Raw genomic sequence first — 24,512 nt, forward strand, 5'->3', positions numbered from 1 at the left:
GGGCAACGTCGCTGCTGCGTGCAGAACCCCTTCTGACTGCCCAGGTGAGATGCTCCACAGGCATGCTGCTTTCATGCTGTGTGTTTGAAGGCACAGGCCAGAAAGCCAAGAATGAATATCATGGCAGACAGAGGAACTGGCAATGAGCGTTTCCAAGGCGAGTGAGATAAATCGCACTGGGACGGTGGGAGCTGCTCCTGGAGTCACACACACAAACGTCCGGGCTCTGTGAGGTGTCCACGTCTGAGCTGTCCTCATGCACTCCCCATGTACACAGGGGTGTTCAGAGATACAAGTCCTTCCCTTGCCCAGGCACAGGCAGTGCATTGCAGCAGTCGTAGTGTCTCTGGCCTCCTGTTGCCACTCCCAGAGGCTGGCAGGCAACTCAGCCTTGCGGTGTATCGCCCTGCTCTGCACTCGTCTGAGATGCCCCAAGGCATGAGGAATGGACACGGGGACCTCAGTTCTAGGAAGCACATCTCAGTGCTGCATGCAGGTGGTTTCCCAGGGGATGTTACTCTCCAGGGGAAGTGACTTGGAGACACTGTGTGTGTCCCACAGACATTCATGGGATCCCCAGGAGCAGCTGATGGCATTTGTGCTCACTCGGGTTCATCTCCCCACGCGCACACCACGTGCATGCTTGCGATGTGTCTGTACAATGCAAACATGGACTTCTGACCTAGTCATTCGGTGTCCCTGCATGGAGGGACAAACAACCTCTGGGAGCTGGGGTGAGAGGCCAGTGCTGGCAATGGGAGTTGTTATTGGCTGGTGTGTGACGATTACCCTGGGGCACATTTCCTGGGGTGTCCAGCACACATGGGCAGAGACCAGGTCCTGCTCTGCTGCTCCTTCATGTCTCTGCCAGGAGGCCTGGCTGGGTGTGCGAGGACACTGCTGTGTGCCCCTACCCTGCACACTCACACATTTCAGCAGTACGTTCATGTTTCCCTTTCCCCAGCGCTTCCCAGCCCAGGCATCCCAGCCCCTTCCCAGCTCTCCCCACTCCCCAGCCCTCTCCCCAGCTGAGCAGAGCAGCCCAATCTGGTCTGGCCCCACAGCAAGGAGGAAATGGAGGTCAGTGGCAGTGTCTCTCCTGCTGTCATGTCCTGCAGATGCCATCCCAGGAGCCTGCAGCCCCCTGGGCTAGCCCCGCTCCCCAGGACAGCACAGAGTCCTGGCCCTGGGGCTCCTCAGGCAGCTCACGCTGCCCCAGCCACAGGGCACCCTGCCCCGAGCTGGCACCCACAGCAAAGGGTTTCTCTTCCCATCTCTCCCCTGCACACACATGGCATCCTGCTCTTCTCCCAGGACATCCCATCTCTCCACAGAGCCTTTCCTCAAGGTGGGCACATCTGTGCTGGCCTGGCCGGCCATTTCTGCGCCCCCTTCCCATGCTCTCCACAGCCCCTGAGCTGGTGGTGCTGCTCTGCAGAGCAAGTGGGCTGTGGGACCTGGGGTCACAGGGTGACTCCACAGGGCTGTGCTGGTCAGGCTGGGGGGCAGACCCAGCTCAGGGACATCACTGCCACTGCCTGCCTCCCACAGAAGCTCTTCTGTGGCCACGGAGGGTGCTCAGAGGTACCCTGCCTTATTGCCAACACTGCGAGATGTGTCTGGGTGCTGCACTGGATCCAGTCTACAAAAGTCCACTGACAGTAAAATTAATCACTCACCAGGGTCCTTTCCCTGTGCCTGCTGCACTCCTGAGGTTGCAGAGCCCTCACTTGGTGGTTCACACCCAGATTTAGCACTTTATCTCTGGGTCCCTCCACCTTGCACAGGCCTGTGCTCAGTGGGCTCCACTCACTGCTGGCCTCCTGGCACACCCTGTCCCTGCAGATCCCCTGTGCTCTGCTGGCAGCTCCTGATCCCTTCCAGAAAAGCACCCATCTTCCATCAGCCCTATCACATGCTGTAGAGCCCCAGGCAGGTTAATTGGAGACCATTCCCCATCTGTGTGGGTGCTGTCCCCCAACCAGTAACACCTGAGACATTGCTCAGTCCCTGGAAGACCATACTGGGACTCATCCCACTGAGCCCAGGGAGAAACAAGCAAAGCAACAGTCCTCTGGAGACTCTGTTCCTTGGGCACGTTCTTGAGAACAACTTTGGAAAAAGACCTCAGCCTTCGGGCACAGCCCTGAGGAGATCCCCTTTCCTGATGGGAATGGTGTTAGAGAGGCCAGCTCTGTCACTGATCTGCTGTGCAGGGACTCTGGACACAGGAACTGCCTCTGCAGCTCCAGTGAAGGTCTCAGAGGAAAAATCTCAGACAAAAAAAGTCCCTGCAGGGTCCTTCTTAATGTTTAAATGCACAGAGGGTGTGGAAATTCATTTATGCTGTCTCTGGGTCAAACCAGACAGGTAGATAATGAATTTGAAATGGTACGAATACTGAAAATTCTTTGTGGAAAACATTATCAGAAGTGAAAAAAAAACCAAAATAACAAAAAAAAAACCAGTAACATCAACAACTATAAAACGTATAAAAGACAGGTTGGGCCTGTAATGAGTTATGTTACAAGTAATATGTAGAAGAAGATGGGCAGTATATTCCTTCTAAAACACCATCTAGTCATCAGTTTCCACACTGCATCCTTGAGCTCCTGGTTCCTCATGCTGTAGGTGAGGGGGTTCACTGCTGGAGGCACCACTGAGTACAGAACTGCCAGCACCAGGTCCTGGGGTGGGGAGGAGATGGAGGAGGGCTTCAGGTAGGCAAACACGGCGGTGCTGATAAACAGGGAGACCACAGCCAGGTGAGGGAGGCACGTGGAAAAGGCTTTGTGCCATCCCTGCTCAGAGGGGATCCCTTAATGGAAATGTTCAATATCTGCACTCATGACCCCTAAGCCTGTGGGCTGCAGAAGAGAGGCTCAGCATGTCTTGATGATAATTTTCTCTGTGTCTTTTATTTTCCACCATCACATCTGGCGAGTACTATTTGTAGGGGTAGAAATCCTCATTTTTATGACTGAAAGTGTGGAGTCTTGAGACAAGACAGGCAAAAGGGCTCAGCTCTCTGTGGCTCACTGCAGAGTCAGGGGAGCTGCAGTGTCCATCAGTCTTGTTGCCAGCTGCCCTCTGCTTTCACTTCTGCTACCTCGAGGATGACTGCAAACACGTTACTCTTGAAAAACAGAAAAGTGGACTCTGATGAAAGCAGGGGTAGTCCTGTTTCAACAGGCCGATCTGCGAACTCTTCTTTTTCCAGCACAGAGGTGGAGTTGTGATGGAGAGGGCAGGACACAGCCCCTCTCCGAGAGAAGCAAAGGAATCTGAGAGGAGACTGGCGACCCACAAGGGATGGCTCAGCCCTCCCTGGGATCCTACAGGAGAGCCGTGCCTTTCTGGGGGCAGCACGCAAGCCCAGCAGGACGGGCAAAACAGACAGTCGGGTGTCCTGAGGATGGGATGTCTTAAATGGAGAGTCAGCTCATTGCCCAGCAGACAACACCCAGCAGACATCTCCAGTGAAGGCCCAAAAGAGAGCTGCCTGAACGCAGCCTCTCCCAGTCCTTCTTTGCAGTTGCCTTCCACTCCCTGCCCACGTCTCTGCTGGTGGGAGCTGGAGTTGCCAGGAGCTGTTTCTCTTTCCCCAGGTCTCCTCCCGGTCCCTGCTCACAGATCCCATCCCACGCGCTGTGCACTCAGCTCTGCCCTGCAGACACCTCCTGGCAGCAAGGCACTGCCCGGGGGGATCTCCCTGCTGGCAAGTCTTAAAGAGAATATCAGGATAACCCTGAGGAGACCACAAAGCTGATGTTAATGCTTTCTGTAGGCCGAGGTGCGCGAAGTGACTTCATCAAGTTCCTTGAAAAGCCTATCCATCACTCACAGTAATGCTGTAGGAGTCTCTGTCTCTTGTGCAAACCTGACAGCTCCATCACCATTTCCACCTACCATCACAGCTGGCAAGTGAAAGCACCGACCCTGGAAAGCGCCTTTGCTCCCAGGTAGCCCCTGCCTTGATGTCCTTCTTGAAAAGCGCCCTGTGAAATGTCCCAGGGGTGATCTGGAGCTGTGAGCAGCTCTCGCCCATGCAGCACCCTCTCGACAGCAGAGTGACCCTGCCCTGCCCCACTGGGGGTTGCTCCTTCCACGCAGAGCTTCTCCCCGCAGTGCCATGGGGAGCTCCCCGGGCAGGCTGAGTGCTGACCCTGGCAGGGGGCAGAGTCCCTGCCCCAGCACACAGCCCCCTGGGGACATAGGGACCCTGCTCGGAAGGACAGCCCTGGGCACCTCCAGCTGCACACCGTGGCTTCACAGCGGTGCAAAATTGCCTAAGAAGAGCCCCCTCCTTACAGATGCCACAAGCTGCGGGCTGTGCCAGCTTGAGGAGATGCCTCCAGGAACTACAGCTGCATTGCCCTGCACCCAGAGACTGACCATGTCCAGGGCTGCAAAGATTTCTCCTCTTTTGAGCTCTCAGTCATCCTCCCAGTCCTGAGCACCTTTAAGCTCTTAGTCTGCCTTGCTCATCTCCCTGAGAGACCCTGGGAGCGCCCTTCGCCCTGCTGTGCTTTGCAGAGGAGCTGCTCCTGGGCAGAGCTGTCTCTCTGCAGCGCAGTCTGGGTGCCAGGAGCTCCTTCCATCCCAGCAGCCTGGACCAGCTCAGCAGCAGAGGACCAGCCCAAGGCATTTTAATGCATCATAGAGTCATAGAATCATTAAGGTTGGAAAAGACCTTTAAGATTATCAAGTCCAACCATTAACCCAGCACTGCCAAGGTCACCACTAAACCATGTCCCTTACCACCACATCTCCCCATCTTTTAAATGCCTCCAGGGATGGAGACTCAATCACTTCCCTGGGCAGCCTGTTCCAATGCCTGACTACCCTTTCGGTGAAGAAATTTTTCCTAATATCCAACCTAAACCTCCCCTGGTGCAACTTGAGGCCTTTTCCTCTCATTCTATCACTTGTTCCTTGGGAGAAGAGACCAACCACCACCTGGCTACAGCCTCCTTTCAGGTAGCTGTAGAGAGCAATAAGGTCTCCCCTCAGCCTCCTTTTCTCCGGGCTAAACAACCCCAGCTCCCTCAGCCGCTCCTCACAGGACTTGTTCTCTAGACCCTTCACCAGCTTTGTTGCCCTTCTTTGGACACACTCCAGCACCTCAATGTCCTTCTTGGAGTGAGGGGCCCAACACTGAACACAGGATTTGAGGTGTGGCCTCGCCAGTGCCGAGTACAAGGGGACGATCACTGCCCTGGTCGTGCTGGTCACACTATTCCTGATGCAAGCCAGAACGCTATTGGCCTTCTTGGCCACCTGGGCACACTGCTGGTCATATTCAGCTGGCTGTCGACCAGCACCCCCAGGTCCTTTCCTGCCAGGCAGCTCTCCAGCCACTCTTCCCCACACCTGTAGCGTTGCACGGGGTTGTTGTGACCCAAGTGCAGGACCTGGGACTGAGCCTTGTTGAACCTCACACAGTTGGCCCCGCCTCATCGATCCAGCCTGGCCAGGTCCCTCTGTAGGGCCTTCCTACCCTCCAGAAGATCAACACTCCCGCCCAACTTGGTGTCATCTGCAAAGGTACTGAGGCTGCACTCAATCCCCTCGTCCAGGTTGTTGATAAAGATACTAAACAGAACCAGCCCTAATACTGAGCCCTGGGGAACACCACTGGTGACTGGCCACCAACTGGATTTAACTCCATTCACCACAACCCTCTGGGCCCGGCCATCCAGCCAGTTTTTTACCTAGTGAAGTGTATGCCCATCCAGGCCATAAGCATCCAGTTTCTGCAGCGGAATTCTGTGGGAAACGGTATCAAAGGCTTTACGAAAGTCCAGGCAGACAACATCCCCAGCCTTTTCCTCCTCCACTAAGCGGGTCCCCTTGTCATAGAAGGAGATCAGGTCAGTCAAGCAGGACCTGCCTTTCATAAACCCATGCTGACTGGGCCTGATCCCCTGGTTGTCCCATACGTGCTGCGTGATGGCACTCAGGATGATCTGCTCCATAGCCTTCCCCGGAACCGAGGTCAGGCTGACAGGCCTGTAGGCCCCGCATCCTCCTTCTGGCCTTTCATGTAGACGGGCATCACATTTGCTAACCTCCAGTCAGCTGGGACCTCCCCCGTTAGCCAGGACTGCTGATAGATGATGGAGAGTGGCTTGGTGAGCACCTCCGCCAGCTCCCTCAGTACCCTTGGGTGGATCCCATCCGGCCCCACAGACTTGTGCGTGTCTGAGTGGTGTAGCAGGTGGCTAACCATTTCCCCTTGGATTATGGGGGCTTCATTCTGCTCCCCGTCCCTGTCTTTCAGCTCAGGGGGCTGGGTACCCCCAGAACAACTGGTCTGACTATTAAAGACTGAGGCAAAGAAGGCATTAAGTACCTCAGCCTTTCCCTCATCCTTTGTCTCTGTGTTTCCCCCTGCATGCATTAAAGGATGGAGATTGTCCTTAGCCCTCCTTTTGTTGTTAATGTATTTGTGGAAACATATTTTTAATTCTCTTTTACAGCAGAAGCCAGATCAAGCTCCAGTTGGCCTTTGGCCCTCCTAATTTCCTCCCTGCATAACCTGTTTATCTTCCTCCTGGGAAACTTGCTCCCTTTTCCACCTCTGTGCAATGCCTTCTGGTGCTTCAACTCTTCAGCCAGAATATCCCTGCTCATCCCCACCAGCCTCCAGCTAGGCCCTGCTCTACTCCCAGGATATCAGACTGATTTGTTACTGGGCTTTCATGTTGTTTTCCCCAGAGATCCAAGGGGGCTCCATGTAACTTGGCTCTCCAGGATCCTGCCAAGCAGGTCTTGAACAAGCTGAAATCTGCTCTCCTGCAGTCCAAGGCTGCAATTCTGCTGTTTGTCTTTTTTCTCTGCTGTCATCACTGCAGCCATGGCTGCCCTCAGCATTGACATCCTCATCCAATTCTGCCTTGTTTGCAAGTAAGAGAGTCCAGCCCTAGTCAGTCATCAACTGCCTGTGTCAAAAAAGAGAGGGGCAAGGCAGGTGAAAGGGACCTGTCTCTGTGCTGCCTCTGAGGACACCTCTGTTAGAGCCATCTGACCAGCTGAAGCAGGCAGGAGGGCAGGCCACGCTCACGGACACCTTGCTTGGCCCTGTCTCCTCTGGAGCAGACCTGTCAGGAAGCCGCATGTGGCTCCTTGCCTAGGCCTCCTTTGAGTCCCATGTTCTGCCCCTGATGCCCGGACACAACACGGGGATCATCTGCAGGCTTGCTTTGGCCACTCTACCTTCCCAAAAGTTGCACATGATATATTATAACCAACCAGAAGGTTTTTCATAGCGTGCTGCAAAAGAGTTCACAGTGTGTGCACTAGGGTACGGCCTGAGATGGGTGGGTGTGTCAAACACTGCAGAGCTTTCTGGGACAGCACGAGCATACTGCAGAGGTAATTGAACCTTGCTTGGTTTTATCCATGCTGGCAAGAGGTTGCCTTGGGCCAAAGCAGGCTCAGAACCAGACCTGAGAATTCAGCTTGGATGGGGTTCACCTGGAAAGAAGAGCCCAGGAGTGAGCTAATACCCAGGCTGTGTGTGGGCTGATCAGGTTCCTGGACAATGAAGGGAACCAGGTGATTTAAAGTGCTGTGAGCTTAAATTACACTGGGGAGGGTCAAGACCCCCTGTCAGCTGTAAGAGGAGCCTGAACAAGAACGAGTGGAAAGACACCCAGAGAGCCATTGTCTAAAGCAAGGTGAGACAGATCCCAGGTGGAGCCCGTGTGATATGGGACTGCACCTGAAAGAGAAACTCTTTGCTGTTCATGAACACTAGGAATGCATTTAATAGTTACAGGTGGCATTCAGCTTCCCTGATTCCCACAACCTATGTGTAGGAGCTTCAGGGTCCAGACCATGGCCTCTGAGGTGCTTAAAGTAGGATGCAATGCACCTCAGGGGCAATGTAGAGCTGTCTGAGGCAGTGCCTCTCAGGCTCCCCTTGCAGTCAGTGGAGTGGAGATGTTCACCTGACTGGTCTTTGCTGATCACATAAAACACAGGAGGAGTTGTGCCCCATAAACATCTGCTCTCTCATCTGCTGATAAGTTATCGGACAAGAGATCCTAGGATGATAAGATCATTGAGCTTCAGAGTAGACCTTGGGAGGTCTATAGAAAAACCCTCTGCTCAAAGCAGGGTCAGGTATATGGTCAGACCTGGTTTCTCAGGGCTTGGTCCATCTGGGCCTTGAAAACCTGCAAGGACGGAGGACTTCACAAGCTAGCAGGGTGACCAATGCTTGTTCCAGTGCTTGGCCAGCCTCCTGGTGAAAAAGGTGAGGCCCTCCTTGCTGTGAGGTGTGCCTCATCCATCCCTTCTTGTTGGGATCCCTTCTCACAGAGAAAGTGATCCAGCCCCCTGACCATCTTCAGGGCCCACTCCAGCCTGCCAACCCCTTTCCATTCTTGGGGTTCCCAAAACTGGACAAAGTGTTCTGGATGTGGTCTAGCAAGTTCCACGTAGAGGGGAGGAGTCCCTCCCCTCCATCTCCTAGCCGTGCTCCTGGTCATACAGCCCAGGGTGCTGCTGGCCTCCCTCGCTGCCAGGGCACACGGCTGCCTCCTGTCCAGCTCCCTGCCCACCAAGACCTTTCCCACAGAGCTGCTCCCCAGCCAGGCAGCCCCCAGCCTGTGCCATTGCGGGGTTAGTCCCCTGCAGGGGCAGAAACTGGCATCTGTCCTTGTGGGATTTCATGAGGTTCCTGTCAGTACGTGCTCTCCTCTCCTCCTTGAGCCCTTTCACTGAGCAGAGGCCTGGGAGACCTTTTTAGCAAAGTCTAAGGCAAAGGCGGCGTTGAGTCACTCAGCCCCATCTGTCTGATGTTATGACACGCACCCGCCACCATCATTCAGCAGCATGTTCCTTGTTCAGCTTTTTACTGCAAACACAGTGACTGAAGCTCTTCATTTTGCTCTTGTTGTTGCCTGCAGCCCCTATCAGCTCCAGCTGAGCTTTGGTTTTCCTAAACACATACGTGCAACGCTTAGGTCATATTTCCTAAATTCGTCCTTCGTAGCTGTCCCTGCTTCAACCCCCTGATCGTTGTGTTGTGGCTCCCATCTGTGACCCATCCCTGCAGCAGCACAGCCCCACTGCCCAACACGTGCCCCCAGGGCCCCCATCATCAGACACTGCGCAGGACAGGGTGTGTTTGGGCTGGGGAAACGTCCCCCACCAGAGTCCCCATGCCAGACTTCAGTGTGCATCCCCACCAGCCCTCCTTCTTTTGCAGCCCCCCAGTGCTCAGCCTCAGCCAAGCCCCAGCCGTGTCCCACACAAGGGTTTGCAGACAGCCCTGCCCCGGAGTCTGCCAAGGTCTGGTCAAGAAGAGAGGCCTGGCAGGGCTGGCTTTTCCCCCAACACAGAAATCAAGACCAGCAGGAGGAAGGAGATGGCCACAGAGCAAAACCACTGATAAACTGGGGTGAGAGGCCAGTGCTGGAAATGGCTGATGGGAGAGGCTGGTTGGCTGCTAAATGCCCTGGGGCACTTTCTTGATCTGTCCATGCCACCAAGGGCACAGACCAGTCTCTTCTCTCTTGCACCCGCATGTCTCACCTCCCTTCCAAGAGACTGGGCTCTGCAGCACGCACCCACTGGAACATGTCCTCGCCCTGCATGGTCACACAGCTCAGCTAACATTGGTGTTGTCCTCTCCCGGGCACTTTTGAGCACAGTCCAACCTCTCCCCACCTCTTTCCATGTCCCCTGCCCACTCCCCAGCCCAGCAGAGCAGCCCAGCGTGGGCTGGCCCCACAGCAGTACCTGCCGCAGGGTGCTCCAGAGCTCTGGGCATTAACCCCCCAGCCCTGGCCTCTCTAAGGGCACAGCAGCTGCTGGGGGGAAGGGAGGGGTCTCAGCCTCCCCATCAGCCCCAGGGCTGGAGGCTCCCCATGACATGAGTAAATGGGGGTCAGTGAAACTGCAAGACCCCTGGTCTCAGTTCCAGGAGACCCTCACCACAGACTGCCTTTGCCCTTTCAGCTCCAGCCCCTCTCCCCAGGCCAGAACAAGAGTCTTGGCCCAGCGACAGAGCAGCCTGCCTCGAGTGGGTGCTTGGAGAAAGAGATTTCTCTTTTTCATTGATGCTTCCCTGCAGGCACAGAAAGGCTCCCTTGCTCTTCTCCGGAGTCACCCCTGCTCCTCAGAGAGCCTTTCTGCAGGCGAGCGTGTCTGTTCTGGCCTGGACGGCCATTCCTGGGTCCTCTCCATGCTCCCTGTAGGGCTCCAAGCTGGCAGTGCTGCTCTGCGGAGCAAGGGGGCTGCGGTGCACTAACCATACTGGTCAGGGTGGGGAGCAGACCCAGCTGGATGGGGATCGCTTCTGCTGAGCCCTTTTCCATCTTCCCTGATTGCTCAGTAGCCAAGGATGGGGCTGAGCAGGACTATGGGGTCTCTCTAATGGCACAAAAGATGAGGGAGAGCTGCCCTAGATCCAGCCTGTGGGGTTTCCAAGAGGTCCATGGCCGTGGCTCCAGAGAAGCAGCAGCCCTGACTCAAAGGCAGCAAAGAGGGAGTGCCTGCCGAGGCAGCAAGGGCACCTCTGAGGGCCACAGAGCTGCTCCTCCATGCAGCATCAGGACTTTTGGCTCCTTTACCCCTTCTGCATGCTGGCACTGTGCCCCCAGCTCCAGAGCAGATTTGAAGAGATGGGAGCTCAGACAAATTCTTTTCCGCTGTTTTCTTTATTTATGCAAGGAGACTGGTTCTGTAGGCACAAGAAGATAGTAGCTCAGAAAAATAAAAGAGCTGAATGTCGAGAAGAAGTGGGATGAATAACACTATTTGCAATTAATATTATCACAGGTATAAAAAAGAAATATAAAATAAAGAAAAGAACAAAAGATAGTCGTGACTTTTCCTGAGGTACCCTGGGAGTTTTATAAGGATGATGGGTACCTTAAGGATGCTGAAATAGTATGTGTTCAAATACTTTCTTCAGGGCATCCTTGATCTCCTTGTTCCTCATGCTGTAGATGATGGGATTCACTGTTGGAAGCACCACTGAGTACAGAACTGCCAGCACCAGATCCAGGGACTGGAAAGAGATGGAGGGAGGCTTCAGGTAGGCAAAATAAGAGGTGCTGATGAAGAGGGAGACCACAGCCAGGTGAGGGAGGCACGTGGAAAAGACTTTGTGCCGTCCCTGCTTAGAAGGGATCCTCAGCACGGCCCTGAAGATCTGCACGTAGGACAGGATGATGAGAACAAAACACCCAAAGAGCAAACAGGCACTAACCGCAAGAAGCCCAGCTTCCCTGACATAGAAGTGTGAGCAGGAGAGCTTGAGGATTTGCGGGATTTCACAGAAGAACTGGTCCAGGGCATTGCCTTGGCAGAGTGGTAGTGAAAATGTATTGGCAGTGTGCAGCACAGCATGGAGAAAGCCACTGCCCCAGGCAGCTGCTGCCATGTGGACACAAGCTCTGCTGCCCAGGAGGGTCCCGTAGTGCAGGGGTTTGCAGATGGCAACATAGCGGTCATAGGCCATGACAGTGAGAAGAAAATACTCTGTTACGATCAGGAAGGGAAGCAGAAATATCTGCGCAACACATCCTGCGTAGGAGATGGCCCTGGTGTCCCACAGGGAATTAGACATTGAATTGGGGACAGTGGTGGAGATGAAGCCCAGATCGAGGAGGGAGAGGTTGAGGAGGAAGAAGTACATGGGGGTGCGGAGGCGGTGGTCACAGGCTACGGCGGTGATGATGAGGCTGTTGCCCAGGAGGGCAGCCAGGTAGATGCCCAGGAAGAGCCAGAAGTGCAAGAGCTGCATCTCCCACGTGTCTGCGAATGCCAAGAGGAGGAACTGGGTGATGGAGCTGCTGTTGGACATCTGATCCCTTTGCTCATGAGGTACTGCCAAAGGAGGAAAACACGTTCACAAGTTAGGACTGCTCTGAGCAAAGCTATTCCCATTCCCTGCCCCCTCCAGCTCGCCACCCCACCTCCCCAGCATACATTGCTTTTCTCCTTTCTTTCAGGACCTTAGTGCATCCCCCAAGCTGGAGCTCTGGTTTGTGCTGGCTGAGTCTGATGGGAGGAGTAGGGCTCTGCCCACAAACTCTGAACGAGTCATCCCTGGTCTACAGCACTGGGCACGTGGGAAAGTGGGTGACAGACATTAGGGCTTACACAAACCTAAGGACACAGCAGAATATTTTGGAAGTGGCTCTGATGCTGAGTAAACCTGGATGTGTTTTATCAAGCCAAAGGGCCAAGCTGGACAGACCAGCACTGAGAAGACCACATCCAGTTGGTGTCCATGGCCAGCAGCTCCAGGGAAGCAGTAGCCCTAACACACAGATTATATCTGTAACCCACTTGTAATATAGAGGAGCTGAGAGATGCTGCTCAGCATCTTCCAGCAGAACAACACTAGGGAAACTCCTGGATGTGCTAAAAATGCAGTGATGTGAGCAGAGCCAGCTCAGTCCACAGCCCCACACACTGCACTGTCCAGAGCCCCACAGGTCAGAACAAACTGAGGGGCTTTGCTCCCATGGACACAGCTGCATCTCAGGACCTGCAGCTTTGGTGTGTGAGCTGCACCTGAACTCGCCTTGTTCCCAGAGAGTCCAAGGGTAAGAACCAGGGAAGCATGGACAGGAGGGGAAGATGGAGAAATGCCTCAATGCTCTTGCCAAGGGAGCACTTGGGAGTTTATCCTCCTGGGGATGAACCTGCGGAGAATTCAACTCAGCTTGAGAACCCATGGCCTTGATGGCAGAAGCTCTGCTGGGTGGGAGAGGAGACCAAGGGGTTGCTCAACAGAAGGCATCTGCACTGCACAGGACGGCAGGGAGGTGCCAGAATCCCCTTCCCAAGACCTTTATGGTAGCAGTTCAGTCTCACTCCCTGCCCATGTCTCTGCTGCCTGGAGCTGTCCCTGCTGGCAGTTGCTTCTCTGTCCCCACATCTCCTCCCTGTCAGTGCTCACAGATGCCGTCCCACCCGCTGTATGCTCAGCTGTGCAGACCCCTCCTGGAAGCAGGGCACTGCCCAGGGGCAGCTCGGAGGTTGCAGGCTCTGATGGGAATGTCAGACCAACCCTGATGAGGCTGAAAAGGTGCTACTGGTGCTGTCTGTAAGGCACAGGGTGTTGATTTCTGGTACTCCCAGGTTTATTCATCTCTAAGAGAAACAGATTTGGAGTTTAAGTGCCTCCTCCCAGAGATGTGAATTTCTATGTCCCATTGCCCATCCAGACAAGCAAGAGCAGAAGACAGAAAGAACATGATCCTACCTTTCAAGTAGGCACTGCCTTGATGTGCTTCTTGAAAAGTTCCCTTGGAATTATCCTGAGGATGATCTGAGGCTGTGAGCAACCCTGACCCATGCAGCACTCTCACGAAAGCAGAAGGATCCTGCCCTGTCGGGGGTCATTCCTTCCACGCACAGCTTCTCCCTGCAGTGCCGTGGGGAGCTCCCTGCTCTGGGACACAGCCCCTTGCGGCACAGGACCCTGCTCTGAAGGACAGCCCCAGGCACCCCTGGCTGTACACCGGGCTTCACAGCCCTGCAGCCGTCCCTGGCAGAAGGCAGCCATCATGCGCTGTCTGTGCAGGGAATCCCTGCTCTGGAGCACGTCCTCCTCCTCTATACCAGAGAGAGATCCCACAGGCTGTGGGCTATGGCAGCTTTATGAGATCCCTCCAGGAAGCTAATTTGCATTGCCCTGTACCCGGAGACTTACCGTGTCAAGGGCTGAGAAGATTCTTCCTCCATTGAGCTCTCAGCATCCTCCCACTCCTCACTGCCCTTAACCTCGCTCTGGCTGACGCGTCTCCCCTCAGTGCCTGCAGGCAGCACCCTCAGCCCTGCTGTGCTTTGCAGAGGAGCTGCTCCTGGGCAGAGCTCTCTCTCTGCACCAGTGCCCCATTGCCGTGAGTTCTCTCTGTCCCAGGAGCCCGGCCCAGCTCAGCAGAAAGGACCAACCCAAGGCATTTTAATGACCCCTCTGGTGGGTTTGGGGCTGGGTCAAAGAACCTCAGGCACTGAGAAGAAGCTGAAGAAATCTCTCAACAAGTCAAAGTCAGATGAAAACTCCCTTATTGGAGCTTTAATGGGTCCCAGTGAGGGACATTACTGACAAAGCCTCCCTGGGGCTCATTAGAGCAGAAGACTGGAGACACTGATGACAGGTAGGCAAAGGCAAGGAAAAGGTGGCTCTGATGTTGAGTAAACGTGGATGTGTTATATTAAGCCAAAGGGCCAAGCCCTTACCCCCAGCCCCTGGGAAGGGAGATCCCGTCCCTCACACATTGCCCAGGGCTCTTGCTGGGGCAGTATGATGTGGGAATGTGCAATGTCAAGTGCAGGACTATGGTACGACACCTCCTAGGCTCCTGGGTATGGACAAGGAGGCCACGAGGCCCTGTTGAATTAAGGGTATGGTGTCTCCTCACAGGTATCAGTGGCAGAGACAACAGCCACAGCCAAAGTGATGAAGACCTCGGCTGCGCCGGGAGCTTTCAGCATTGCCACATTCCTCTGTCATCTCCACCACAGGCTGTCCTATGGCGTTGCATCACCCACGCCTCTTTCCCTGCAGGCTGCAGACTTTTACCCTGCTAACCCACCTTGCTCTCACCAGACCATCTTCCTTCCTTTACTGATATCTCTCTGTCCTCCCTAGCCGTTCCTTGAAACACAAAGCCTTGGGCTGATCCGGACTCCCTCAGGGTGACCTGTTCCACCACAGCGCTGCCCTTTGAGTGACATTTCTTCTTTCTCCTCTTGTCCAGTATGGACCTTCCAAGCTACAGTTTGTGGCATTATTTCTTTCACATGCTGTTTCCCACTATGAAGAAAAGCTCTGCCACCTCTGAAACTACCCTTCAGGTGCTCTCAGGCTACTCCTCTACTGCCCTGAGCATGTCTGTCTCTGCCACTGGGCCAAAGATGCCCAGGTCCCTCAGCCACTGCACAGAGGTCGTCTGCACTAAGTCCCCACCCTAGCTTACCTCCACTGGACACTCTCCTGTTCCTCCCTACTTCTCCAACATGGGGAGCTGCACAGTGCAACACACCCATGTGTGTGGGGCCACACCAGTGCTGAATCAAACAGGATGATAACTCAAGTTGTGTGAGTGGTCCACGCTCCTCCTAATGCATCCCCATATGCAGCTGGCTTTGTCCATGGTGTGCACACACCACTGGCTCACATGGTGTCCCTTGTAGTGCCCAGGCCCTTCTCGTCAGGGTTACGGCTCAGCATGTCAGGTCCCAGGTGACCCTGATGTACAGGGTTATTATTCCCCCCGATGCAGGACTGGACACTTCTCCTTGAGACATTTACAGACGTTTCTGTTGACCACATCCCAGAGTTTCTGAAGGTCCCCCTGGACTGGAGCTCCCTTTGGTCAGCTGTTACTCTTTCCACGCAGATGGCTCATCCTTGTTGGGGTGTCTCTTAACAGGGTAACAGCACGGGGAGTTGCAGGGCACTAGAAATATCACCTTCTGGAGAAACTGGGGGGGTCTGGTACTGATAAGACCATGGGTCTGGACCTGGAGGGGAAGTTGCCCTGATGTGAGAGAGCAGCATGGAGCTCTGCTTGGGGATGTACTATGAGTCAGCTGAGAGCTGAGGGGTGAGAAGAACATGGGCAACACCATGGTGGGTGGATGTCTGCTCCAGACCTCTTGATCAGGAGGATGATTTAGGTAAGGCCTTCTTCAAACAACTGCAAGGAGCATCATGTTTGAAGACCCTGGTCTTCATGGGGGACTTAAACTATCCCAATATCTGCTGAAGAGGCAACATAGCGAGGTGCAAACCACCCAGAATATTTTTGGAGCTCATTGATGACATCTTCATGACAAGAGTGACTGAGGAGCCCGTGAGGTGAGGTCCCCTCTGGGACTTCACACTTACAAACAAGGAAGAGCTGGTCACGAACATAAAAGTCAGGGATGAGAAGGTAGAGTTGAGGCTCCTGAGAGAAGGGAGCAGGGCCAAGAACAGGACTTCAGGAGAGCAGGCTTTGTCCTGCTGAGGGACCTGCTTGGAAGGATCCCATGGGATAGGGCCCTGCAGGGAAGAGGGGTGCAGAGAGCTCTTTGATGGTCAAGAATCTCCTCTTCAAGCTCCAGAATGGTCCACCCTGACATGCCAGAAGTAAAGCAAAGGTGGCAGGAGGCTGGTGTGGATGAAAAAGGAGCTTGTGGCAAAAAGCAAGCATGAAGAGGAAGCACAGGGAAGGTGGAAGATGGCTGCCTTCCGACCCCAATGATCTGCAGTGCCGGCCTGTGAGTGTGTTCCCCTCGAGATACTCAGGCATGGCGGTAGTGAACTGTGGATCTTGTTTGGAAGCATAGAGTTGATTTTTGTAATAATGGAAGGCAAAGTATAGTGAAGAGGTCACCGTTAGATGAATTGTTGCAACACTGGAAATGTATTGATGAGATGGCCAAGTTGAGCTCTTTACATTCCAGAATCTACAAAAATCAGAGAGAAGTTTCCCCTTCAGGTTGGAAACTGAGGAAAAATCTCACAGGACACAGGCGAGTTCTAGCAGAGAGGGGGGCATCAGAGAAAAAGTGATGAAGGTCATGGAATGCCCAAAAAGGCAAAGTGAGCACCTGGTAAGTCCTCAGGATAAGTTCCTCAGGAAGAAGTACAAGGGGCTGTGAAGGCTTGAGTCCTCCACTGTGATGAGCACCATCAGGCCATTCCTTATGAGGACCATGAGGCAGATGATCAGGAAGAGCGTGAAGCGCAAGCCGGTTGGTGTGATCAGAAAAAGAAATCCAAGTCCAGCACTGTGATTTCTCATGCAACTTCTTGGGGTCATTTTCTTCACATAAAATAATCCAAACAGGCTGTTAGAGGATGGCGGTGGCTCATCCACCATCACATACACCTCACCTCAAGCACAGAATCATAGAATCACAGGATGGTTTGTGTTGGAAGAGACCTTTAAAGCTCACCTAGTCAACCCCGCCCCCGTCATGGCTGTAGTGGGTTGATCCTGGCTGGATGCCAGGTACCCACCAAGCCACTCTATCACTCCCCCTCCTCAGCTGGACAGGGGAGGGAAAATATAACGACAGGCTATAAGCTTGCGGGTCAAGAAAAGGACAGGGAGAGATCACTCACCAAATACCATCATGGGCAAAACAGACTCAGCTTGGGGAAGTTAATTTGATTTATTGTCAATCAAATCAGAGTACAGTAATGAGAAATAAAATCAAATCTTAAAACACCTTCCCCCCACCCCTCCCTTCTTCCCAGGCTCAACTTCACTCCTGATTTTCTCTACATTCTCCCCCACGAGCAGCACAGGGGGATGGAGAATGGGGATTGTGGTCAGCTCGTCACACGTTTTCTCTGCCACTCCTTCCTCCTCACACTCTTCCCCTGCTCCAGCATGGGGTCCCTCCCACGGGAGACAGTCCTACATGAGCTTCTGCAACATGAGTCCTTCCCACAGGCTGCAGTCCTTCATGAACTGCTCCAGCATGGGTGCTTTCAACGGGGTGCAGTCCTTGAGGAACAGACTGCTCCAGCGTGGGTCCCCCACAGGGTCACAGGTCCTGCCAGCAAACCTCCTCCAGAGTGGGCTCCTCTCTCCACGGGTTCACAGGTCCTGCCAGGAGCATACGCCAGCGTTGGCTCTCCACAGGGTCACAGCCTCCTTCAGGCATCCACCTGCTCCAGGGTCCTCCACAGGCTGCAGGTGGACATCTGCTCCACCGTTAACCTCCATGGGCTGCAGGGGGACAAGTTGATTCTCCATGGTCTTCCCCACAGGTTGCAGGGGAATCTCTGCTCTGGGGCCTGGAGCACCTCCTCCCCTCCTTCTTCACTGACCTTGGTGTCTGCAGAGTTGTTCCTCTCACATTTTCTCACTCCTCTCTTCCAGCTGCTGTTGTGCAGCAGCTTTTTCCCCTTCTTAAATGTGTTATCACAGAGGGGCTACCACCATTGCTGATTGATTGGCTCAGCTTTGGCCAGCAGCAGGTCTGTCTTGGAGCTGGCTGGCATTGGCTGTATTGGAGATGGGGGAAACTTCCGGCATCTTCTCACAGAAGCCAACGCTATAGCTCCCCAGCTATCAAAACCTTGCCACAGAAACCCAATACAGATGGAGACAGACTTTTTAATAGGGTCTAGCGACAGGACAAGGGGTAATGGTTTTAAAGTAAAAGAGGGGAGATTCAGACTAGATATAAGGAAGAAATTTTTTACAATGAGGGTCGTGAAACACTGGAAGCCCTGTAGCCCCCCTGCTACCAAAACCTTGCCACACAATTCCAATACAATGTCAAGGGACATCTTTCGCTACATCAGGTTGCTCAAAGCCCCGTTCAACCTGACCTTGAACACTTCCAATGGTGGGACATCCACAGCTTCTCTGGGAAACCTGTTCCAGTGTCTCACCACCCTCATCGTAAAAAGTGTCTTCCTTATATCTAATCTAAACCTAACCTTTTTCAGTTTAAAACCATTCCCTTTGTACTCTCACTGCAGGCCCTGGTAGAAATTCTCTCTCCCTGTTTCCTGTAACCCCCCTTTATATATGGAAAGGCCATGAGAAGGTATCCCCGGACCCTTCTCTTCTCCAGCCTGAACAACCCCAGCTCTCTCAGCCTTTCTTCACAGGAGAGGTGTTCCAGCCCTTGGATCATTTTCATGCTCATCTTCTGGACCTGCTCCAATGGGTCCATGCCTTTCTTGCACTGGGGATCCCAGAGCTGGACACAGTACTCCAGGTGGAGTCTCACGAGAGCGGAGTAGAGGGGGAGAATCACCTCCCTCGACCTGCTGGCCACGCTTCTTTGATGCAACCCAGGATACAACTGACTTTCTGGGCTGCAAGTGCACATTGCCGACCCATGTCCAATTGTTCATCCACTAATATTCCCAAGTCCTTCTCTGCAGAGCTCCCCTCAATCTATCCATCCCCCAGTCTGTATTGATACTGGGGATTGCCCCAACCCAGGTGCGGGACCTTGCACTTGGCCTCGTTGAACTTTATGAGCTTCACATGGGCCTGCTCTTCCAGCCTGTCAAGGTCCCTCTCAATGACGTCTTCCCTCTAGTGAATCAGCTGCACCACTCAGCTTGGTATCATCTGCAAACTTGCTGAGGGAGCACTCATTCGCACTGTGTATATCGTTGATGAAGATATTAAACAGTATTGGTCCCAGTACGGACCCTTGAGGGACACCGCTTGTTACAGATTACTACGTGCACATTGAGCCATGGACACCACCATCCAGCATATCCCTTATCTATCTAATAGTCCATCCATCAGGTCCATATCTCTCCAATTTAGTGGCAAGAATGTTGTGGGGGACCGTGTCAAAGGCCTTACAGAACTCCGGATAGATATCATCCGTAGCTCTTCCCGTTGATGCAGTCACTCCATTACAGACGGTCACTAGATTAGTCGGGCACCATTTGCCCTTGGTGAAGCCATGATGGCTGTCTAATCACCTCCCTGTCTTCCGTATGTTTTGGCAGATCTTCCAGGAGGATCTGCTCCATGATCTTACCCAACACAGAAGTGAGAATGACTGGTTGGTAGTTCCCAGGGTCCTCCTTTTTACCAGTTTTTAAAAATGGGTGTGATATTCCCTTTTCCCATTCACCGGGGACTTCACCTGACTGCTATGACTTTTCAAATATGAGGGAGATTGGCTTGGCAACTACATCAGCCAATTCCCTCAGGACTCCGTGATGCATCTCGTCGGATCTCATGGACTTAAGTATGTTCAGGTACCTCAGGTGGTCTTGAACCTCCTACAATGGGAAGGACTTCATTCCCTCAGTCCCTGCTTTGAGTTTTGGGGACTTCACAGAGGTGGGAAGAGTGATGGCCAGTGAAAACTAAGGCAAAAAAATTCTATCATCTCAGCCTTCTCCGTGTCAGTTGGTGCTAGTTGTCCTGTCTTATTTGGGGGAGGGCGGGAGGGGTTGGTTGTGGAGAAGGGGAAGGGGAAAGGACAATACATTTTCTTTAATCTTTCTTTTCTGATCAACGTATCTGTAGAAACCCTTCTTATTATTCTCCACGTCTCTTGCCCAATGCACCTCCAACTGTGCCTTAGATTTTCTGATCCTATTCCTACACATCCAGGCAGCATCCCTGCATTCTTCTAAGGATACACATCCCTGTTTCCACTGCCTGTGCATTTCATTCTTACACTTTTGTTTGACCAGGAGGTCTTTACTGGGCCATGCCGGTCTCCTGCCTTTCTTGCCTGATTTCTTACACATCGGAATCAAGAGCTCTTTTGTGCCAAGAAAGATTTCCTTAAAGAGCTGCCAGCTCTGTTCAGTCCTGTATCCCTGAGGGCAGTGTCCCAGGGCCTCCTATCCACTAACTCCTTAAACAATCAAACATTTGGCCTCCTAAAATTCAGGGTCTTGACCTTACTCTTTGCCTAGCCCATATCCTTTGAGATCGTGAATTACACCAGGGCATGATCACTGCAGCCCAGGCTGCCATCAGTCTTCGCATCCTTAAGTAGTTCATCTGTGTTGATAAGCAACAGGTCTTGTAACACGTCGCCTCTGCTCTGGATGTCTACCACCTGGCCTAAGAAATTATCCTCAACGCACTCCAAGAGTCTCCTGGACCACTTACAGCTCACTGTGCCACTTTTCTAGCAGATGTGCAGGGGATTGAAGTCCTCCAGCAGGATCAGAGCCTGCGAGTGCGATGCTTCCTGTAATTGAAGTACAAACGCTTCATCAACAATCTCCTCTTGGTCGGGTGGCCTGTAGTAAACACCAGCCACGAGGTTTCCTTTCTTGGCTTAGCCCCTAATTTTTGCGCATAACCTCTCAACCTGTTCATCGTTGTTTTTCAAAGACAGCTCTGTGCAGTACTAACAAATTAGGGTCAGGTCAGTTGTCCTAAATGTGGGCATCTTCTTTCATTTCTGTTGGTGAAGGGGGTTCCCCACCAGCCTATAAGAAGATGTTCCCAGGTGCTGCCCTGTCGCTATGAACTGCTCCATTAGAGCTTGCAGTTACCTTCAGGTATCTTGGACCACCTCCTGAACCTCAAATTTCACCAGGTGTTTGTGTCTGAGGAGCTCACTGCACCCTCCAGCTTCATTAATTAGCATCAGAGCTGAGACAAGGAGCTCACATGCAGGTGGCCATTTGGTGCACACCTGAACTGAGGCAGGAGGAATCCCACCTCCTGTGGGACTGTGGAAGGCATGGAGGGAAGCGGAGTCCCCCTCTAGCCCTAGGAGACCCAGAGTGAGATGCCTGCATTGCCTCAGCCGAATCCCTTCCCTCAGCAGGGGTAAAGGAGATCTGTCACTGCCTGGGTGTCCTGTCTAACACTGTGACAAGAAGAAGTGATTCTTAGACATAAATCTTTTTCTGAGAGGAGAAATGCCACTGCTGGGAGTAAGTGTCTCCCCCCAGCTAAGGGAGGGAACATCAGTGATTCCTTCAGGCTGTTTCACAGCAGGTTCCCCTGGAGCCCAGAGACACCTGGAGGGAGCCCAGAGGGGGCAGAGAAAGTGCTGCCTTGGGCTGGTCCTCAGCTCCTGAGCTGGGCTGGGCTCCTGGGACAGAGAGAGACAACTCTGCCCAGGAGCAGCTCCTCTGCAAAGCACAGCAGGGCTGAGGGCACTGCCTGCAGGGACAAAGAGAGAGGAGTGAAGCAGAGAGAGCTTAAAGGCAGTTTGGAATGGGGGAATGCTGAGAGCTGACTGGGGCAGAAATCTTCACAGCCCTCTACATGGTAAGTCTCTGGGTAAAGGGAAGTGAAGCTATGGTTCCTGGAGGGATCTCCTGAAGCTGGTACATCACACAGCCTGTAGAATCTTTAAGAAGAACACTCACAGGTTTCCTAGTGTAGAGGAGAAGGAGGACATGCTCCTGAGCAGGGATTCCCTGCTGCACCATCAAAGGGACAGGGCATGATGGCTGCCTTCTCCCAGGAACGGCTGCAGAGGTGTAAATCCAGGTGTGCAGCTGGAGGTGCCCAGGGCAGTCCTTCAGAGCAGGGTCCCTATGTCCCCAGGGGGCTGTGTGCTGGGGCAGGGACTCTGCCCCCTGCCAGGGTCAGCACTCAGCCTGCCCGGGGAGCTCCCCACGGCACTGCGGGGAGAAGCTGTGGGTGGAAGCAGTCGCTCCCAGCAGGGCAGTGCCGGGTTTTTGTGCTGTTGAGAGGCTGCTGCATGGGTCCAGAGTGCTCTCAGATCCAGATCACCCCCAGAATGCTTCTGAGGTGACTTTTCAAGCGGAAAGTTTATGTGGGGGTTACCTGAAAGTGAAGGAGACTGTGCTTTGAGTTTTCTACTCTTGGTTAGCTGGGTGATGAATGAGAAATCAAAATGAGTGCAGTAAAAATGCTGACAATTTTTGCTCCAAAAGAACACTCCCCTGGTAAACTTACGAGTGGGTAATATCTGACCTAAATTCTGAGCAGGAAAGCTTATTCCCCTCCCTGCTGCACTGTATGGCAGGACTGCATACTCTGGAGCACACAGCAGATCCCCTGCTCCTCATGGCACATTCAAACAGACAACAAAGGAACTCCAGAAAAGGAGCTGAACAAAGACGTTACCAAGGAATAAGACAATTGGAGCATTTCTGTGAGAAGCATTGAGTTTTATGCCAAGGTGTTTGTCCTAACCTGTCAATGACTTCTCTTCCTTGGACAGGTCCCTGTGCCCAGAGACAGCAGATGTCCAACAGCAGTTCCATCACCCAGTTCCTCCTCTTGGCATTCACAGACACGGGGGAACTGCAGCTCTTGCACTTCTGGCTCTTCCTGGGCATCTGCCTGGCTGCCCTCCTGGGCAACGGCCTCATCATCACCGCCGTAGCCTGCGACCACCGCCTCCGCACCCCCATGTACTTCTTCCTCCTCAACCTCTCTCTCCTCGACCTGGGCTCCATCTCCACCACTGTCCCCAAAGCCATGGCCAACTCGCTCTGGGACACCAGAGCCGTCACTTTCTGGGGATGTGCTGCTCAAGTCTTTTGGTTTCTCTTTTTAGTTGTAGCAGAGTATTTTCTTCTCACTGTCATGGCCTATGATCGCTACGTTGCCATCTGCAAACCCCTGCACTACGGGACCCTCCTGGGCAGCAGAGCTCGTGTCCACATGGCAGCAGCTGCCTGGGGCAGTGGCTTTCTCCACGCTGTGCTGCACACTGCTAATACATTTTCCCTCCCCCTCTGCCAAGGCAATGCCCTGGACCAGTTCTTCTGTGAAATCCCACAGATCCTCAAGCTCTCCTGCTCACACTTCTATGTCAGGGAAGCTGGGCTTCTTGCGGTTAGTGCTTTTCTCTCTTTGGGCTGTTTTGGTTTTATCCTGCTGTCCTACGTGCAGATCTTCAGGGCCGTGCTGAGGATGGCCCCTGAGCAGGGACGGCACAAAGCCTTTTCCATGTGTCTCCCTCACCTGGCCGTGGTCTCCCTGTTTATCAGCACTGCAGTGTTTTCCTACCTGAAGCCTCCCTCCATCTCCTCCCCATGCTTGGACCTGGTGCTGGCAGTTCTGCACTTGGTGGTGCCTCCAGCAGTGAACCCCCTCATCTACAGCATGAGGAACCAAGAGCTCAAGGATGCCCTGAGGAAATTGATTAGACATTTTTTCAGCCGCCATAGACTGCGTACCTTCCTCTGCAAATGACTGCCAGTGTATGTTGTGACAGGCCAAGCCTGTCATTCCTTCTCTTTTTTTCCCTTCTTTTTTTCTTTTTTCCATTTCTGATGATGTTGTCTGCAACGAAATGTCATTATTCATCCCCTCCTACTTAAGAATCCACCTGTCTTGTGTGATCCAGTGACTTTGTGTAAATGGGGAGTCAGCGTCTCTGTGTGTTTAAGCAAAATAAATGAACCTGCAGCAACTTCTTTGTCTGAGATCCATCATCATCAGACCATGAATGAAAAGGAAATGAAAAGACCTTTCTGGCTGCAGCAGCTTGGGGCAGGCCACTCTGTCACTGGGGCAGCAGGAGCTGCTTGAGGACCCCCGGCCTGGGCTCTTGTGCTGGCCTGGGGAGAGGGGATGGCCCAGAGGGGCTGCAGACCTCTCAGAATATCCTGGAGAGGAGGTCACTGGGTCCAATTGACCACCACAGGTGTCCCCCATCTCTGGGGCTGAGCCTTCTCTGTCCCCCAGGAGCTGCTGTGCCCTTCAGAGGGGCCGGGGCTGTGGGGTGAGTACCCAGATCTCTGCAGCGGCCTGCAGTGCGTGCTGCCGTGGGGCCAGCCCAGGCTGAGCAGTGCTAGGAATTGGGCAGGGAAGGCGGAAGAGCTTGGAGGGAGCCGGGTTGTGCTGGAAAGTGCCCAGGTGTGCTAAACATCAGTGTATAGCTTGTACTGTGTGACCATGCAGGGTGAGGTCTCATACCAGGGGTTTGTGGTGCCGAGCCAGGGGTTGTGGAAGGGATCAAAGACATACAGGTGCAGGAGAGAGGAGGCCAGTCTGTGCCCTTTATGTGTGGACAAACCGGGAAGGTGGCCCAGAGCCTTTGTCACCCCCCAGCCTCTCTCACCAGCCCTTTCCAGCCCTGGCCATTCACCC

At 53.5% G+C, this 24,512-nt stretch overlaps 2 protein-coding genes across 2 annotated transcripts; one reads left to right on the forward strand and one right to left on the reverse strand.

The window, feature by feature from the left end:
* Positions 1-8,138: 8,138 nt before the first annotated feature.
* LOC309603396 (olfactory receptor 10H4-like) lies at positions 8,139-11,656 on the reverse strand (the record flags this gene model as incomplete). Its single annotated transcript, XM_082338253.1, has 3 exons — positions 8,139-8,183; positions 11,090-11,200; positions 11,537-11,656. 3 exons carry the CDS (start codon positions 11,654-11,656, stop codon positions 8,139-8,141), a joined length of 276 nt encoding a protein of 91 aa, XP_082194379.1.
* An 11,167-nt stretch (positions 11,657-22,823) lies between these two features.
* LOC309603397 (olfactory receptor 14J1-like) lies at positions 22,824-23,612 on the forward strand (the record flags this gene model as incomplete). Its single annotated transcript, XM_082338254.1, has 1 exon — positions 22,824-23,612. One exon carries the CDS (start codon positions 22,824-22,826, stop codon positions 23,610-23,612), a length of 789 nt encoding a protein of 262 aa, XP_082194380.1.
* Positions 23,613-24,512: the final 900 nt, after the last annotated feature.

This window comes from Platalea leucorodia (genome assembly GCF_965183815.1).
Source record: "Platalea leucorodia genome assembly, contig: HAP1_HAP1_SCAFFOLD_75, whole genome shotgun sequence".
NCBI lineage: Eukaryota > Metazoa > Chordata > Aves > Pelecaniformes > Threskiornithidae > Platalea > Platalea leucorodia.